Raw genomic sequence first — 17,448 nt, 5'->3', positions numbered from 1 at the left:
ACCATGTGCTTTCTTTTCCAGGAAATTTTCTGCTGCTGAGCGTAATTATGATGTGGGCAACCGAGAGTTGCTGGCCATGAAGTGGGCATTCGAGGAGTGGCGTCATTGGCTTGAGGGTGCTAAGCATCGCGTGGTGGTTTTGACTGATCATAAGAACCTTACTTATCTTGAGTCTGCCAAGCGCTTGAATCCTAGACAGGCCCGTTGGTCGTTATTTTTTGCTCGTTTTGATTTTGTGATTTCATACCTTCCGGGCTCTAAAAATGTGAAGGCGGATGCTCTGTCTAGGAGTTTTGTGCCCGACTCTCCGGGGTTATCTGAGCCGGCGAGTATCCTCAAGGAAGGAGCCATTGTGTCTGCCATCTCCCCTGATTTGCGGAGAGTGTTGCAGAAATTTCAGGCTAATAAACCTGATCGTTGTCCGGCCGAGAAACTGTTCGTCCCTGATAGGTGGACTAGTAAAGTTATCTCTGAACTTCATTGTTCGGTGCTGGCCGGTCATCCAGGAATCTTTGGTACCAGGGAGTTGGTTGCTAGATCCTTCTGGTGGCCATCTCTGTCACGGGATGTGCGTGCTTTTGTGCAGTCCTGTGGAATTTGTGCTAGGGCTAAGCCCTGCTGTTCACGTGCCAGTGGGTTGCTTTTGCCCTTGCCGGTCCCGAAGAGGCCTTGGACACATATTTCGATGGATTTCATTTCTGACCTTCCCGTTTCTCAAAAAATGTCGGTCATTTGGGTGGTCTGTGATCGCTTTTCTAAAATGGTCCATCTGGTGCCCTTGGTTAAATTGCCTTCCTCCTCTGATTTGGTGCCTTTGTTCTTCCAGCATGTGGTTCGTTTACATGGCATTCCTGAGAATATTGTTTCTGACAGAGGTTCCCAGTTTGTCTCGAGGTTCTGGCGAGCCTTTTGTGGTAGGATGGGCATTGACCTATCTTTCTCCTCGGCCTTCCATCCTCAGACTAATGGCCAGACCGAACGAACCAATCAGACCTTGGAAACATATCTGAGATGTTTTGTTTCCGCTGACCAGGATGATTGGGTGTCATTTTTGCCGTTGGCTGAGTTCGCCCTTAATAATCGGGCCAGCTCGGCTACCTTGGTCTCTCCATTTTTCTGCAATTCTGGGTTCCATCCTCGTTTCTCTTCAGGACAGGTTGAGTCTTCGGACTGTCCTGGTGTGGATTCTGTGGTGGACAGGTTGCAGCAGATCTGGACTCAGGTAGTGGACAATTTGACCTTGTCCCAGGAGAAGGCTCAGCTTTTCGCTAATCGCAGACGCCGTGTGGGACCCCGACTTCGTGTTGGGGATCTGGTTTGGTTATCTTCTCGTCATATTCCTATGAAGGTTTCCTCTCCTAAATTTAAACCTCGTTTTATTGGTCTGTATAGGATTTCTGAGATTCTCAATCCGGTGTCTTTTCGTCTGATCCTCCCAGACTCCTTTTCCATACATAATGTATTCCATAGGTCGTTGTTGAGGAGATACGTGGCACCTATGGTTCCATCTGTGGAGCCTCCTGCCCCTGTTTTGGTGGAGGGGGAATTGGAGTATATTGTGGAGAAGATTTTGGATTCTCGTGTCTCTAGACGGAAACTCCAGTATCTGGTCAAATGGAAGGGTTATGCTCAGGAAGATAATTCCTGGGTTTTTGCCTCTGATGTCCATGCCCCAGATCTTGTTCGTGCCTTTCATGTGGCTCATCCTGGTCGGCCTGGGGGTTCTGGTGAGGGTTCGGTGACCCCTCCTCAAGGGGGGGGTACTGTTGTGAATTCTGTGGCTGAGTTCACTTCTGTGGTCACAAGTGGTATTGCAGTCTCTGGGCTTCCTCCCTCAGGTGTTTTGGTGAGCTCGTTGGCTGCCTTGCTATTTAGCTCCACCTGAGTCTGTCTTCCTTGCTCCTTGTCAATGTTCCAGTGTTGGATCTGAGCTACTGCATCTTTCCTTGGGCCTGCTGCTCTGCTAGATAAGTGCTTCTAGTTTGTTTTCTGTTTTTTCTGTCCAGCTTGCTATTAACTTTTGCTGGAAGCTCTGAGAAGCAAAGGGGTGCACCGCCGTGCTGTTAGTTCGGCACGGTGGGTCTTTTTGCCCCTTTGCGTGGTTTTCATTTTAGGGTTTTTTGTAGACTGCATAGTTCTCTTTGCTATCCTCGCTCTGTCTAGAATATCGGGCCTCACTTTGCTGAATCTATTTCATTCCTACGTTTGTCTTTTCATCTTGCTAACAGTCATTATATGTGGGGGGCTGCCTATTCCTTTGGGGTATTTCTCTGAGGTAAGTCAGGCTTGTATTTCTATCTTCAGGCTAGTCAGCTCCTCAGGCAGTGCCGAGTTGCATAGGTAGTGATAGGCGCAATCCACTGCTGCTTATAGTTGTGTGAGGATAGATCAGGTACTGCAGTCTACAGAGATTCCACGTCTCAGAGCTCGTCCTATTGTTTTTGGTTATTGCCAGATCTCTGTATGTGCGCTGATTACTGCACGCTGTGTTGCCTGATTGCCAGCCATAACACACCTCCCTCCCTGCTCCCTCCAGCCCCGGATCCAAGATGGCCGCGGATCCGGGTCCTGCAGGGAGGGAGGTGGCTTCACAGAGCCTGCTCGGAGCAGGCACTGTGAAGGCTGCAGCGCTGCATGTCAGATCAGTGATCTGACAGAGTGCTGTGCAAACTGTCAGATCACTGATCTGTGATGTCCCCCCTGGGACAAAGTAAAAAAGTAAAAAAAAATTTTTCCAAATGTGTAAAAAAAATTAAAAAAAATATTCCAAAATAATGAAAAAAAAAAAAAATATTATTCCCATAAATAAATTTCTTCATCTAAATAAAAAAAAAACCAATAAAAGTACACATATTTAGTATCGCCGCGTCCGTAACGACCCGACCTATAAAACTGTCCCACTAGTTAACCCCTTCAGTAAACACCGTAAGAAAAAAAAAAAAAAAACGAGGCAAAAAACAACGCTTTATTATCATACCGCCGAACAAAAAGTGGAATAACACGCGATCAAAAGGACAGATATAAATAATCATGGTACCGCTGAAAGCATCATATTGTCCCGCAAAAAAAGAGCCGCCATACAGCATCATCAGCAAAAAAATAAAAAAGTTATAGTCCTGAGAATAAAGCGATGCAAAAATAATTATTTTTTCTGTAAAATAGTTTTTATCGTATAAAAGCGCCAAACCATAAAAAAATGATATAAATGAGGTATCGCTGTAATCGTACTGACCCGAAGAATAAAACTGATTTATCAATTTTACCAAACGCGGAACGGTATAAACGCCTCCCCCAATAGAAATTCATGAATAGCTGGCTTTTGGTCATTCTTCCTCACAAAAATCGGAATAAAAAGCGATCAAAAAATGTCACGTGCCCAAAAATGTTTTCAATAAAAACGTCAACTCGTCCCGCAAAAAACAAGACCTCACATGACTCTGTGGACCAAAATATGGAAAAATTATAGCTCTCAAAATGTGGTATTGCAAAAAATATTTTTTGCAATAAAAAGGGTCTTTCAGTGTGTGACGGCTGCCAATCATAAAAATCCGCTAAAAAACTCGCTATAAAAGTAAATCAAACCCCCCTTCATCACCCCCTTAGTTAGGGAAAAATAAAAAAAAATGTATTTATTTCCATTTTCCCATTAGGGCTAGGGTTAGGGCTAGGGTTAGGGCTAGGGTTAGGGCTAGGGTTAGGGCTAGGGCTAGGGTTAGGGCTAGGGTTAGGGTTAGGGCTAGGGTTAGGGCTAGGGTTAGGGCTAGGGTTAGGGCTAGGGTTAGGGTTAGGGCTAGGGTTAGGGTTAGGGTTAGGGCTAGGGTTAGGGCTAGGGTTAGGGTTAGGGTTGGGGCTACAGTTAGGGTTGGGGCTAAAGTTAGGGTTAGGGTTTAGATTACATTTACAGTTGGGAATAGGGTTGGGATTAGGGTTAGGGGTGTGTCAGGGTTAGAGGTGTGGTTAGGGTTACCGTTGGAATTAGGGTTAGGGGTGTGTTTAGATTAGGGTTTCAGTTATAATTGGGGGGTTTCCACTGTTTCGGCACATCAGGGGCTCTCCAAACACGACATGGCGTCCGATCTCAATTCCAGCCAATTCTGCGTTGAAAAAGTAAAACAGTGCTCCTTCCCTTCCGAGCTCTCCTGTGTGCCCAAACAGGGGTTTACCCCAACATATGGGGTATCAGCGTACTCAGGACAAATTGGACAACAACTTTTGGGGTCCAATTTCTCCTGTTACCCTAGGGAAAATACAAAACTGGGGGCTAAAAAATAATTTTTGTGGGAAAAAAATTTTGTTTTATTTTTATGGCTCTGCATTATAAACTTCTGTGAAGCCCTTGGTGGGTCAAAGTGCTCACCACACATCCAGATAAGTTCCTTAGGGGGTCTACTTTCCAAAATGGTGTCACTTGTGGGGGGTTTCAATGTTTAGGCACATCAGTGGCTCTCCAAACGCAACATGGCGTCCCATCTCAATTCCTGTCAATTTTGCATTGAAAAGTCAAACGGCGCTCCTTCCCTTCCGAGCTCTCCCATGCGCCCAAACAGTGGTTTACTGCCACATATGGGGTATCAGCGTACTCGGGACAAATTGGACAACAACTTTTGAGGTCCAATTTCTTCTCTTACCCTTGGAAAAAAAAAAAATTGGGGGCAAAAATATAATTTTTGTGAAAAAATATGATTTTTTATTTTTACGGTTCTGCATTATAAACTTCTGTGAAGCACTTGGTGGGTCAAAGTGCTCACCACACATCCAGATAAGTTCCTTAGGGGGTCTACTTTCCAAAATGGTGTCACTTGTGGGGGGTTTCAATGTTTAGGCACATCAGTGGCTCTCCAAACGCAACATGGCGTCCCATCTCAATTCCTGTCAATTTTGCATTGAAAAGTCAAATAGCGCTCCTTCCCTTCCGAGCTCTCCCATGCGCCCAAACAGTGGTTTACTGCCACATATGGGGTATCAGCGTACTCAGGACAAATTGGACAACAACTTTTTGGGTCCAATTTCTCCTGTTACCCTTGGTAAAATAAAACAAATTGGAGCTGAAGTAAATTTTTTGTGTAAAAAAGTTAAATGTTCATTTTTATTTAAACATTCCAAAAATTCCTATTAAACACCTGAAGGGTTAATAAACTTCTTGAATGTGGTTTTGAGCACCTTGAGGGGTGCAGTTTTTAGAATGGTGTCACACTTGGGCATTTTCTATCATATAGACCCCTCAAAATGACTTCAAATGAGACGTGGTCCCTAAAAAAAAATGGTGTTGTAAAAATGAGAAATTGCTGGTCAACTTTTAACCCTTATAACTCCCTAACAAAAAAAAATATTGGTTCCAAAATTATGCTGATGTAAAGGAGACATGTGGGAAATGTTACTTATTAAGTATTTTGTGTGACATATCTCTGTAATTTAATTGCATAAAAATTCAAAGTTTGAAAATTGCAAAATTTTCAAAATTTTCGCCAAATTTCCGTTTTTTTCACAAATAAACGCAGGTACTATCAAAGAAATTTTACCACTATCATGAAGTACAATATGTCACGAGAAAACAATGTCAGAATCACCAGGATCCGTTGAAGCGTTTCAGAGTTATAACCTCATAAAGGGACAGTGGTCAGAATTGTAAAAATTGGCCTGGTCATTGACGTGCAAACCACCCTTGGGGGTAAAGGGGTTAAAAAGCAATTTGCAAGTTACAGTTGCATAGTTATAGGCAGGCAAAATTCTGTATAGGTCATCTGATTGGATTAATAGTAGCATGTATAGATAAGTTTCTCTAAACTTATTTTAACTTTGGGAGCAACAGAACAAATTGCCCCCCAAAAAATCAAAGCCATAGAAACCATTGCTTAAAAAGACTAAGGCTATGTACACATGTTGTGGATTCGTGTGCGGATTTTTCCATGCCATTTTTGCAAAATCCGCAGGTAAAACACACTGCGTTTTACCTACGGATTTACAATGGAACTACCGCAAATCTCCTGCATTTTTTGTGCGGATTCCACCTGCGGTTTTACACCTGCGGATTCCTATTGAGGAGCAGATGTAGAACGCTGCAGAATCCGCACAAAGAATTGATATGCTGCAGAAAATACAACGCAGCGTTTCCGCACGGCTTTTTCTGCAGCATGGGCACAGCGGTTTCTGTTTTCCATAGGTTTACATGGTACTGTAAACCGCATGGAAAATTGCTGCGAATCCGCAGCGGCCAATCTGCTGCGGATCTGCAGCACAATCTGCAACGTGTGCACATACCCTGCGTATTTGAAGAGTTGAAGGACAAGAGTTCCTTGGCAGAAGACATTTCTCCTGCAAAATATAAAGATTTCTTTAGAGATGTCTCTAGTTCATACACGTTTTCTGAGCAATCTCCGCACTGAAGAAATAAACAAATCTATCACTTACCTTGCAACCTGAGTCCCAATCATAACATCTCCCTCCTTCATCATTCTCTTACTGTATGGCCTTTTGAAACAAAAAAAAAAAAGGATACAGTTGATCAAACCTCAAAATGCATTTTAGCCAGTTCAAGGCTGGACCATTTACTCCCATTCCTAACCAGGCACTGTTTTTTCCCCATACATGCTAAACTGCGGAGCTATAGAGCTATAACAAAGTTCTCACTTGGTTATACAAGCACCTTCTGCATCGTTACATTCGCCTTAATTTTTATATCATATGTCATTGTTCTCCTTTTTTTGGGTGGTGATATCAGTGGAAAAAAAATTCTATTTTTCCCATTTTTTTTAAATGACCACCCATGACCATTAAAAATATATATAAAAAATGTACTCCCTATTCTGTGGCACATATTTGTATATATCTGGCACTTTTTTTTATACAGGGCTTGGGAGAGAAACAGCTATTTGGATTAACAGTTGCTTCTTTTTATTATTTATTTTCCCAGATATTTAATAGTTTTTTTTTATTGTTTTACATTTTGCCCCACCCTATAAAGTCATAAATATCTTTTGGGGGCATTTAAGTATTGAAATATTGTTTGTTTTATCTTCTTTCCCTTGTAACTTGTATATTAGCCTCAGCTACAAGGTAAATGCAACCTGCTCCTATGACCCATCAGCGACTGCTCCCTCTCTATACAAGCGATCATTTAGGCTATATTCACACTTTGCGGATTTTGCTGCGGATCCGCAGCGGATTTGACCGCTGCGGATCCGCAGCAGTTTCCCATGAGTTTACATTTCAATGTAAACCTATGGGAAACAAAAAACGCTGTGCACATGCTGCAGAAAAATCCGCGCGGAAACGCTGCGGATTACATTCCGCAGCATGTCACTTCTTTTCTGCGGATTTTCACCTGCTCCAATAGAAAACTGCAGATGAAAATCCGCAGAAGAAAACGCAGTAAAAACCGCGATAAATCCGCAGTAAAAACCGCGATGGGTTTTCACTGCGGATTTTGCAATTCTGCTGCGGAAAAATCCGCAGTGGAATCTGCAGAGTGTGAACATAGCCATAATCTCTGTGTATAGAGGAGGAACCGCTGCCAGAACTTCCTATTAGTGTACACAGCTCTTATTTAGCACTGTATATACCTCGATAGAAAAGGTATACAGAGGGTAATAAATAGTGATGAGCGAGCGTGGACTTATCTGAGCATGCTCAGGTGCCAACCGAGTATCTTGAAACATACATTAGAGTCATTGCGACTGCATGTCTCGCGGCTGTTTGACAGCTGTAAGACATGCAGGGATTGTCTGTTTGCTAGGTAATCCCTCTGTGGCTGATGTACAGCCTCAAGACATAAAGCCGCAGGGACTCGAGCATATTATTCGACCATGCCGAAGTCACCTGAGCATGCTCAGATAACACTTTATCTGAGGACGCTCGCTCATCACTAGTAATAAACCATCTTTGCTTTCTCCATAGGGAATGTCACCGCAGAGCAGCGCAGCACATATTGGCAGTCTGGAACCATTTAATGAAAGAAGGGCAACACTGGTCAATACAAACTGAGGTTAAAAAGATTATGGGATAAATACTCCACATAAAACCCAATGCCACTGCATGGTGCCATCTAAATATTCTCACCAGAAGCTTTGAGTAATATGTTGGTAATGCAGCATCTGAGGGAGCTTGCGTCAATATTTGTATTGGAAATGGAAGAAAAATTACAGCTAGCACCCATAACGCAGCCACGACTATTAGTTCATTATGTGTAACTTCCAACAAGTCCCTTGCTATATTTATTTTTTCTTTGCGTATTGGTCAGGAAGGATCTTCCCTTGCAGAGAACAGCATGGATTGACGGCCTAGGCTTTAGTGTAAGGCTAGGTTCCCATTGCGTTAATGGGACCGCGCTAACGGACAGCGTTGCACGGCGAAATTAACGCCGTGCAACACGTCCGTTAGCGCTCCCATTGGCAGCAATGTTAACGCGCATCGCTAGCCCGTGTTTTGTGATGCGCCTCGGAGGCTGCTTGCAGCTTCCGAGGCGTGCCCGAGGTCCGTTCCCCGCTCTTGCAGATCGCGACCTTGAAAAAGACATTGCGTTAGCGGAATCCGCTAGCGCTATGCGCTAAAAGGATTGCTCTAACGCAATCTGAACCTAGCCTAAATACAGCTCTGGCAAAAATTAAGAGACCACTACACAATGTTCGGTTTGTCTGATTTCTCTATTTATAGGTATACTTTTCAGTAAAATGTAAATTGCTCTTTTATTCTATAAACTACTGACAACATGTCTCCGAAGTTCCAATCAATACATTTTGTATTTATTTTCTGAAAATCAGAAATGGTCAAAATAACAAAAAAATGCAGTGCTTCCCAACCTCAAATAATGCAAAAAAAACAAGTTCATAACCATTTAGGCTATGCTCACACTTTGCGGATTTTGCTACGGATTTTTCCGCAGCGGAATTCCAAAATCCGCAGTGAAAAACCGTCGCAGTTTTTACTGCGGATTTATCGCGGTTTTTACTGCGGTTTCTTATGCGGATTTTCATCTGCAGTTTCCTATTGGAGCAGGTGAAAATCCGCAGAAAAGAAGTGACATGCTGCGGAATGTAATCCGCAGCGTTTCCGCACGGTTTTTTCCGCAGCATGTGCACAGCGTTTTTTGTTTCCCATAGGTTTACATTGTACTATAAACTCATAGGAAACTTCTGCGGATCCGCAGCGGTCAAATCCGCTGCGGATCCGCAGCAAAATCCGCAAAGTGTGAACATAGACTCAGAAACAACAATACTAATGTTTTATCTCAGGAAGAGTTCAGAAATCAATATTTTGTGGAATAACCATGATATTTAATCACAGCTTTCATGCGTCTTGGCATGCTTTCCACCAGTCTTTCACACTGCTTCTGGCGCAAAAATGTAAGCAGTTCCTCTTTGGTTGATGGCTTGTGACTTTCCATCATCCTCTTGATTACATTCCAGAAGTTTTCAATGGGGTTCAGGTCTGGAGATTGGGCTGCCCATGACAGGGTTTTCATGTGATGATCTCTTAATTTTTTTCAGAGCTGTATAATGATTCAATCACACATTTTATCCCTTTTTTGTATGTTGTTATGTCACCGTCCAATATTTGCATTGTATTTAACAAGGATTTTTAATTATTTTGTTCAAAAGATGCAGCTAAAAATCACAAAGGGGCGTATTTGTCAATGTGTTTATATATGTTACACATTAAAAAGCTGAGCCAAAAGCTCATATTCATGAAACCTGTGTGCCACTTTAGCTCCTGGGTCAAAAAAAGTTTGCATGGCATCAGAACAACTCATTTTCTTATTTTCTCCAGCATTTTTCTGACTGATGTTTCGAGCTTGCACCATATTCATTAGCACAGCCTTTGCTTTGAACTGTTCTGAATCTATTCTAAACTCTGCTGCCCGACTAATCCACCTGTCCCCCCATTATTCCCCGGCCTCTCCCCTCTGTCAGTCCCTTCACTGGCTCCCCATTACCCAGAGACTCCAGTACAAAACCCTAACCATGACATACAAAGCCATCCACAACCTGTCTCCTCCATACATCTGTAACCTCGTCTCCCGGTACTTTCCTGCACGCAACCTCCGATCCTCACAAGATCTCCTTCTCTACTCCCCTCTTATCTCCTCTTCCCACAATCGCATACAAGATTTCTCTCGCGCATCACCCCTACTCTGGAACCCTCTACCACAACACATCAGACTCTCACCTACCATCGAAACCTTCAAAAAGAGCCTGAAGACCCACCTCTTCCGACAAGCCTACAACCTGCAGTAACCACCAATCGACCAAACCGCTGCACGACCAGCTCTACCCTCGCCTACTGTATCCTCACCCATCCCTTGTAGATTATGAGCCCTCGCGGGCAGGGTCCTCTCTCCTCCTGTACCAGTTGTGACCTGCATTGTTTAAGATTAGTGGTGAGCGAGTATACTTGTTCCTCTAGTTTTCCAGAGCATGCTCGGGTGACCTCCGAGCATTTATCACTGCTCGGAGATTTAGTTTTCATCATGGCAGCTGAATGATTTACAGCTACTAGCCAGCTTGATTACATGTGAGGATTCCCTAGCAACCAGGCAAATCATTCAGCTGAGGCGATGAAAACTTAATCTCCGAACAATAGCAAATTCTCGGAGGACACCCGAGCGTGCTCCGGAAAACCCAAGCAACGAGTACACTCGCTCATTACTATTTAAGATTATTGTACTTGTTTATATTATGTATACCCCTCCTCACATGTGAAGCGCCATGGAATAAATAGCGCTATAATAATAAATAATAATAATAATAATAGTAATAATAACAGTATTCATAAACACTTCTAAACATTGAAATTGCAAGACACAGAAGTAAAAGTTGAGGAATTATGAAAATCACAGGTTCTATAAAATGTGACATGATATATAATTATAGTGATATGCAAATGACGAAAACTACTGGTTCAATAGACAATGATATGATAATGATATGCAAATTATGAAAAAAAAATAGAAACAAAGTAAAAAAAACCTCAATTTATTTAGTATTGAGTATGAGCACCATACCTGCACAAAAAATTAGATGAATCCTTAACATGGGACATTTGGAAAAAGAGTGATTTTGGTTCTGCTTTATGCACTTTTGTGCCTATATACTGTATTTAACAAGGTTAGCTCAGTGATGAATGCATGAACTTCACAACACATTGTTAGTAATAGTGAATAAATGGATTTTATTTATACCTCATGTACGGATCCACACTGAAACACTCAGATTCCACCAAAACCTCTGTAGAGCAGAAATTCACAATATTAATTTGCATATAGCATTCAAATATTAAGATTATTGAGCATTTTTTTTTTCACTGACCGAATCTGCGTGTGAAAAAAAATCACAACGTGCCATAGTTTCTTCTGTAGATCGGATGAGACTCGCCCATTCAAGTCTATTGATTGGATACCATAAGGAGCCACAGTATAACATCCGATCCTTAAGGATACATTACAAATACGGCGTGTAACATAAGAAATTGTAAATGGTCCTGTAAATGATAATAGCTTCTGAGTATAAAAACGGATTGTATACGGACAGCACACGGATGACAAGTGAGAAAAAAAATCATCTCACTTTTCTGGATGGAAATATTAACGATTTGTTATACTGTCATGTGAACCTGCCCCACTGTGTACTATTTAAATGCAACCTGTCATCTGCCTTAATACACCACCATCTTTTAATATCAAGGTGGCTCAGTGGTTAGTAGAGAAGAGTGAGTGTACTCATTGCTCTGGTTTTCCAGAGCACGCTTGGGTGGTCTCCGTGTATTTGTTAGTGCTCGGAGATTTAGTTTTTGTTGACGCAGCTGCATGATTTACAGCTGCTAGCCAGCTTGAATAAATGAGGGGATTCCCTAGCATCCAGGCAACCCCCACATGTACTCAGGCTGGATAGTAGCTGTAAGTCATTCAGCTACGTCAACAAAAGCTAAATCTCCGAGCACTCATAAATACTTGGAGATCACCCGAGCATGCTCGGGAAAACCCGAGCAACGAGTATACTCGCTCATCACTAGTGGTTAGCACTGCAGCCTTGCAGCGCTGGGTCCTGGGTCCAAATCCCGCCAAGGACAACATCTGGAAGAAGCCTGTATGTTCTCCCCGTGTTTGCGTGGGTTTCCTCCGGGTTCTCCGGTTTCTTCCCACACTTTAAAGACATACTGATAGGGAATGTAGATTGTGAGCCCCAATGGGGACAGTGATGATAATGTGTGTAAGGCGGTGTGGAATTAATGGCACTATATAAGTGAGTAAAATAAATAAATAAATTATATACTATTGTTATGCGAATGTCTCAGAACTAGTCCGTCAAGGCACTGATTCCCCCAAACTAGTCCTGCTGCCCATCTGAAAATCACCCCTCACATCCACAATTTGCATAAATTCACTGTCAGCTCCCTGGAAATCTTGTGCATGCATGTGACAGCCGGCCACCCTGGGCATGCACAGTATGCCTATGAAGCTGGGGAGTAGACACCCAGCTTCATTGTGCATTATGGGGAAGGCAAATATAACGTGTGCATGCATGCAATTTACAAGGAGTCAATGGTAATGTCACTCTTGAAGATTATGTATATCGTGCACAGAGGGCATGCTTACAAGCAGGGGATGTCCAAGGGGATCAAAAGTCCAAAGACATTTGCATAATGCGAGTGTAGAATTAAATTTGATTTTTAAAATGTTTACTGTAGCTATAGAAAAGTACAAAAAGGGGCTTGTTAGATTGCAGAAATAGCATGGAGTGGAGAAATGGTAGCAGTTTCGGGGTCTTATCTGGCTGACTAGTTCCCTTTATACAATTCTTATACTTAAATGCTTTCCATCATTTCATAAGAATCTATACTATGTATCTAAAGTATGTTCTGTGTTTAAACTAGCTTATGTACTACATGACTATTAAAGTGTTGTTCACATTTACTGCATATTGGACCTAACGTGCACCACTACCCTGGAAAAACAAGAGTTATGTTACACAGTCCATCCTAATGTGTATTCTGACTAATATTGACCCATAATTGTTTTTCAGGTGATGCATTGTGTGGCCAGAAGATACTATGATGCCAAGGAATTGTTAAGATGTTGGTATTTCATGGCTATGGACACTATTAACATGGAAAGGATGATGTTTACAAATGCTGCATATGTTAATGGTTACCTTTTGATAATGGGGATGTCCGGTTTTGACATGAAAGTCTACAGTCACATATGAATCCTCACATTGTGCATAGTACGCCCTGTCAGAATTCTCTAGTGCCGTCGGCGAGACCGGTCGGTCATGTGACTGTAAGTATCCGATCTGCATACTTCCAGCCACATTCTGACTAGATGTGCACGGCCTCGCTCGATTCACTTGTGTTGAGTGAGTTTTCGCACATCTTGTTGGAATGTGACTAGGATTATGCATTTCACATACGTGCGGTCACTTGACCACCTGCTCCCAGAAATGTGAACTCCTCACAGCGTGCGTTATGCACACTGTGAGGGTTTACAAGTCTGCTGTTACAGAGTGACTTCAGTCTTTTGTGCCAAACCTGAACAATCCCTGTAATGACCTTGCAGTCTGTAATTTTATTTTCTCTGCTCAATATCAAACCCTCTGATACATACACTCCTTAGCACTGAAATTGCAACACCAGTAAGCAAAAGTCAAGCACATAAAATATAAAAATAAGGATAAAATAAGGAAACATTTTTCAAAATATCTGATTTATTCCGTATTGATTATAAGCAGCACACTCAGAAAGATATGCACTTACACACCTTAGCATGCTATTAATTGGGTTAATGGTTGTCTGAAGAATGCAAAGTACTTGGTCAAATCATCAAGATCTGCTGCTGACAGATCTCTTTGCAATTGTTGAAAATTAATGTCCCATATGTCCTTGATAGGAGACAAGTCCAGAGATGCTGAAGGCTATTGTAGCACATATAGGCCATGCAGGCTGCTCATTGTTGCTCAAGCAATATGCAGCTTGTGATTATTGTGATGAAAAATGTCCTCTGAGAAGGTGTGAGCTGGATGTCGGCTGAGGCAGACTTGTTTCTGAGAGCTCCCATTTCCCTAGCCACCCAACTGAAATTTTAGCGACAAAAGAAGACTTTTTTTCTTACACTTTTTATTAGATGTTACTTATATCTAATAAATAATATAAAAACAATATCTGAAGAAGGTCAGAAGCGGTTAACTGCTTTTTTGTTTTCTTTTCTACAAAACTGAATTCCCGTAAGTATACTAAAGCCATGGATTTCTCTCAGACTGCAAGACCCAAAGAAGGATAATCCAATAGCCCGAGATTCACAAACCTAAAAGAGATAATCCCTTGAAAAGCAAGCCAGCATCAGCTTCCAGGGTGGATCCAGCTATGGTGGAGTGGGGACTGTTAAAAGAATAGGAACCAAATCATCTGCGGTAAGATCTCCCTTGGCGTCCCTGGAAGAGGATGTGAGGAGCCCTCTAGATGGAAGTTACTTTCTACTCCCTCTTCCAGCCCAGAGAAACAATGTCCCATGGTGCAATCTGAAACCGAACAACCAGAAAGTATAGGATTGGACTCTGGGGCACTGACCAGCTGGATTTACTGACTACAACTGGTCAAGCCCTCTTAAAACAATTTATTAGTAGTACTATTTGAACTTTAAAATTGCTAACGTACTGGTTCACATTGAAATAAATAGCCCAATCTTTGGGCAGCATGTATCAGGCATTGGCTTCATTATCTCAGCTAGGCATGTTTGACTCTGAAACACTGCAGTGTTTCAGGGAAAAAAAATACTTTAATAGCCTCTGGGGATCAAGCCACTCTGCAGACTAGTCAGATAGGTGGGTCCCCCAGTTGCTTTTCCCCACCCACTGTCCTAGATTGACAGGTCTCTGCTTACATGCTCTGGGCGGCATTTAAAGTATATTTTTCTCTGAAATGCTGCAGCCAGTGCCTTAGGGTAGGTTCACATTGCGTTAGGGCGATCCGTTTAATGGATCCGTTGCTTAGCGGCGCTAACGCAATGTAACGGATCCGTTAACGTGCCCATGGACTTACATTGTCTTAACACATCCTAACGCATGTCAAAATCGGCATGCATTAGCGATGATGCGTTACTTTGTGATGCACCCTCGAATGCGGTTTACCGCATTTTCCGGTATGATAGGACTAAAGCACAGCAAATGGACGCATTCACTGTGCATAGACCTCTATTGCTAACGCATGCTAATGCAATGGTACCATGCATTAGCGCATGTGTTAGCTCGATTGTATAATAAGAGATTTTGGCCATCAGCATTAGCGCATCCGTTAAACGGATAACACTAACACAATGTGAACCTAGCCTTATACAGTTGTGCTCAAAAGTTTACATACCCCGGCAGAATTTTTGATTTCTTGGCCTTTTTTCAGAGAATATGAATTATAACACCAAAACTTTTTCTCCAGTCATGGTTAGTAGTTGGGTGAAGCCATTTATTGTCAAAGTACTGTGTTTTCTTTTTCTAAATCATAATGACAACCCAAAACATCCAAATGACCCTGATCAAAAATGTAAATACCCTGGTGATTTTGGCCTGATATCATGCACAGAAGTTGACACAAATGAATTTGAATAGCTACTAAAGGTAACATCCTCACCTGTTGTTAGGGTTGGCGTAACACACCGAATATATGTTTATTAGAAGAAGTTGGTGCGTTCGCAACCAGGGATCCACCGTGCAGGAAAGCACCTGCAGCTAGATATGGCGGTACAATATAGTAGTATAAACAGACTCTGTTACTTCACAGAGTCTCTTAGCACAGATAACTCTGTGTCCTGTTTGGCTCACAGAGGCACACAGCTACTTAGTAGAGTAGATGGTGGTCATACAGTCAAATGCAAACAAGAAACTCCTTGCCGGAGGTGCCAGCATTCTAGGGGCTTATTTCAGCCGGGTCCCTGAATACACACGAAACTCCTCGCCGGAGGTGCCAGCATTCTAGGGGCCTATTTCAGGCCCTGACTGCATACAAACATGCCAACACTGGCGCTGAGCTCATACATAAATTGATACTAGCGCATGGCCGTGCGGTCATGCGCACCTCTTATAGCTGCAGCACGTACAGGACCTTCCTAGAAGGACCAATGAGAGACTGCCACAGACGTTGAACACCTTCAGGACCTTCCTAGAGGACCAATAGGATTTGCTTCAGTACCTGAGCATGTGACCATTGATCTCCAATGAGAGATCTTACCCTGGGCATGCTCAGAAGAGGAAAAGTAGTGATTAGTCCCAAAGACGTCTGCTCGCTGCTGACCAGTACTGGCTACAATGGCAGAAGCTGGAAGGACAGCAGTAACCCTTCGCACAGTGTCAGACTGAGCATGATGCTGGGACCGACGCCTCCGCTGAGCAGGCTCCACTATGGCAGGAGAAGAATGGGAGACCGCAGCGGAGATGGCTTGAGATTCCCCCTGTGCAGAGGCAGGAACTCGACCCCTAACACATGTGACCTGTTTGCTTGCTCAGTGTGTGTGCATAAAAGCTGATTGAGTTTCTGGGATCCAGACAGACTCTTGCATCTTTCATCCAGCCATTGACATTTCTGGATTGTGAGTTATGGGGAAAGCAAAAGAATTGTAAATGGATCTATGGGAAAAGGTAGTTGAACTATATAAAACAGGAAAGGAATACAAAAAGATATCCAAGGAATTCATAATGCCAGTCAGCAGTGTTCAAACTGTAATTAACAAATGGAAAATCAGGGGCTCTGTAACAACAAAACTACGGTCAGGTAGACCAACAAAAATTACGTCCACAACTGCCAGGAAAATTGTTCGGGATGCAAAGAAAAACCCACAAATAACATGAGCTGAAATACAGGACTCTTTGAAACCTAGCGGTGTGACGGTTTCAAGATGGACAATAAGGAGGCACTTGAAGAAAAATGGGTTGCGTGGTCAAGTGGCCAGAAGAAAGCCATTAGTGCGCAAATGCCACAAAGTATCTCGCTTACAATAGGCAAAACAGCACAGAGACAAGCCTCAAAACTTATGGAACTAGGTCATTTGGAGTGATGAAACCAAAATTGAACTTTTTGGCCACAACCATAAACGTTTCATTTGGAGAGAGGCAACAAGGCCTATCATGAAAGGAACACTATTCCTACTGTAAAGCACTGAGGTGGATCGCTGATGTTTTTTTGGATGTATGATCTACAAAGGCACAGGAAAATCGGTCAAAGTTGAAGGAAAGATGAAAGCAGCATGTTATCAGCAACCACAGGAAGTAAATTTACAATCATCAGCCTGTAAGCTACGGATGGGATGTGCTTGGATGTTCCAACATGACAACGATCCAAAACACAATGCCAAGTCGACCTATTATTGGCTACAGCAGAACAAAGTGAAGGTTCTGGAATGGCCATCTCATTCTCCTGACCTCAATATCATTGAGCCACCCTGGGGCGATCTCAAGTGTGCAGTTCATGCTAGACAGC

At 42.7% G+C, this 17,448-nt stretch overlaps 1 protein-coding gene across 2 annotated transcripts in view; it reads right to left on the bottom strand.

Moving 5' to 3' along the window:
- LOC138676828 (prostaglandin reductase 1-like) overlaps window positions 1–17,448 on the bottom strand; it is a 142,140-nt gene that overhangs the window by 56,509 nt on the left and 68,183 nt on the right. For both annotated transcript variants that reach the window (XM_069766484.1, XM_069766491.1), the window contains exons 3-4: window positions 11,174–11,219; window positions 6,409–6,468 (exon numbers count right to left, since the gene is read on the bottom strand). In XM_069766484.1, coding sequence (XP_069622585.1) covers window positions 6,409–6,468; window positions 11,174–11,219 — 106 coding nt within the window. The remainder of the gene's footprint in view (window positions 1–6,408; window positions 6,469–11,173; window positions 11,220–17,448) is intronic.

The sequence above is a fragment of the Ranitomeya imitator genome, chromosome 1 (assembly GCF_032444005.1).
Source record: "Ranitomeya imitator isolate aRanImi1 chromosome 1, aRanImi1.pri, whole genome shotgun sequence".
NCBI classification, from domain to species: Eukaryota; Metazoa; Chordata; class Amphibia; order Anura; family Dendrobatidae; genus Ranitomeya; species Ranitomeya imitator.
Note: the sequence above shows the minus strand (reverse complement) of the source record. Positions and strands in the feature narration are given on the sequence as shown.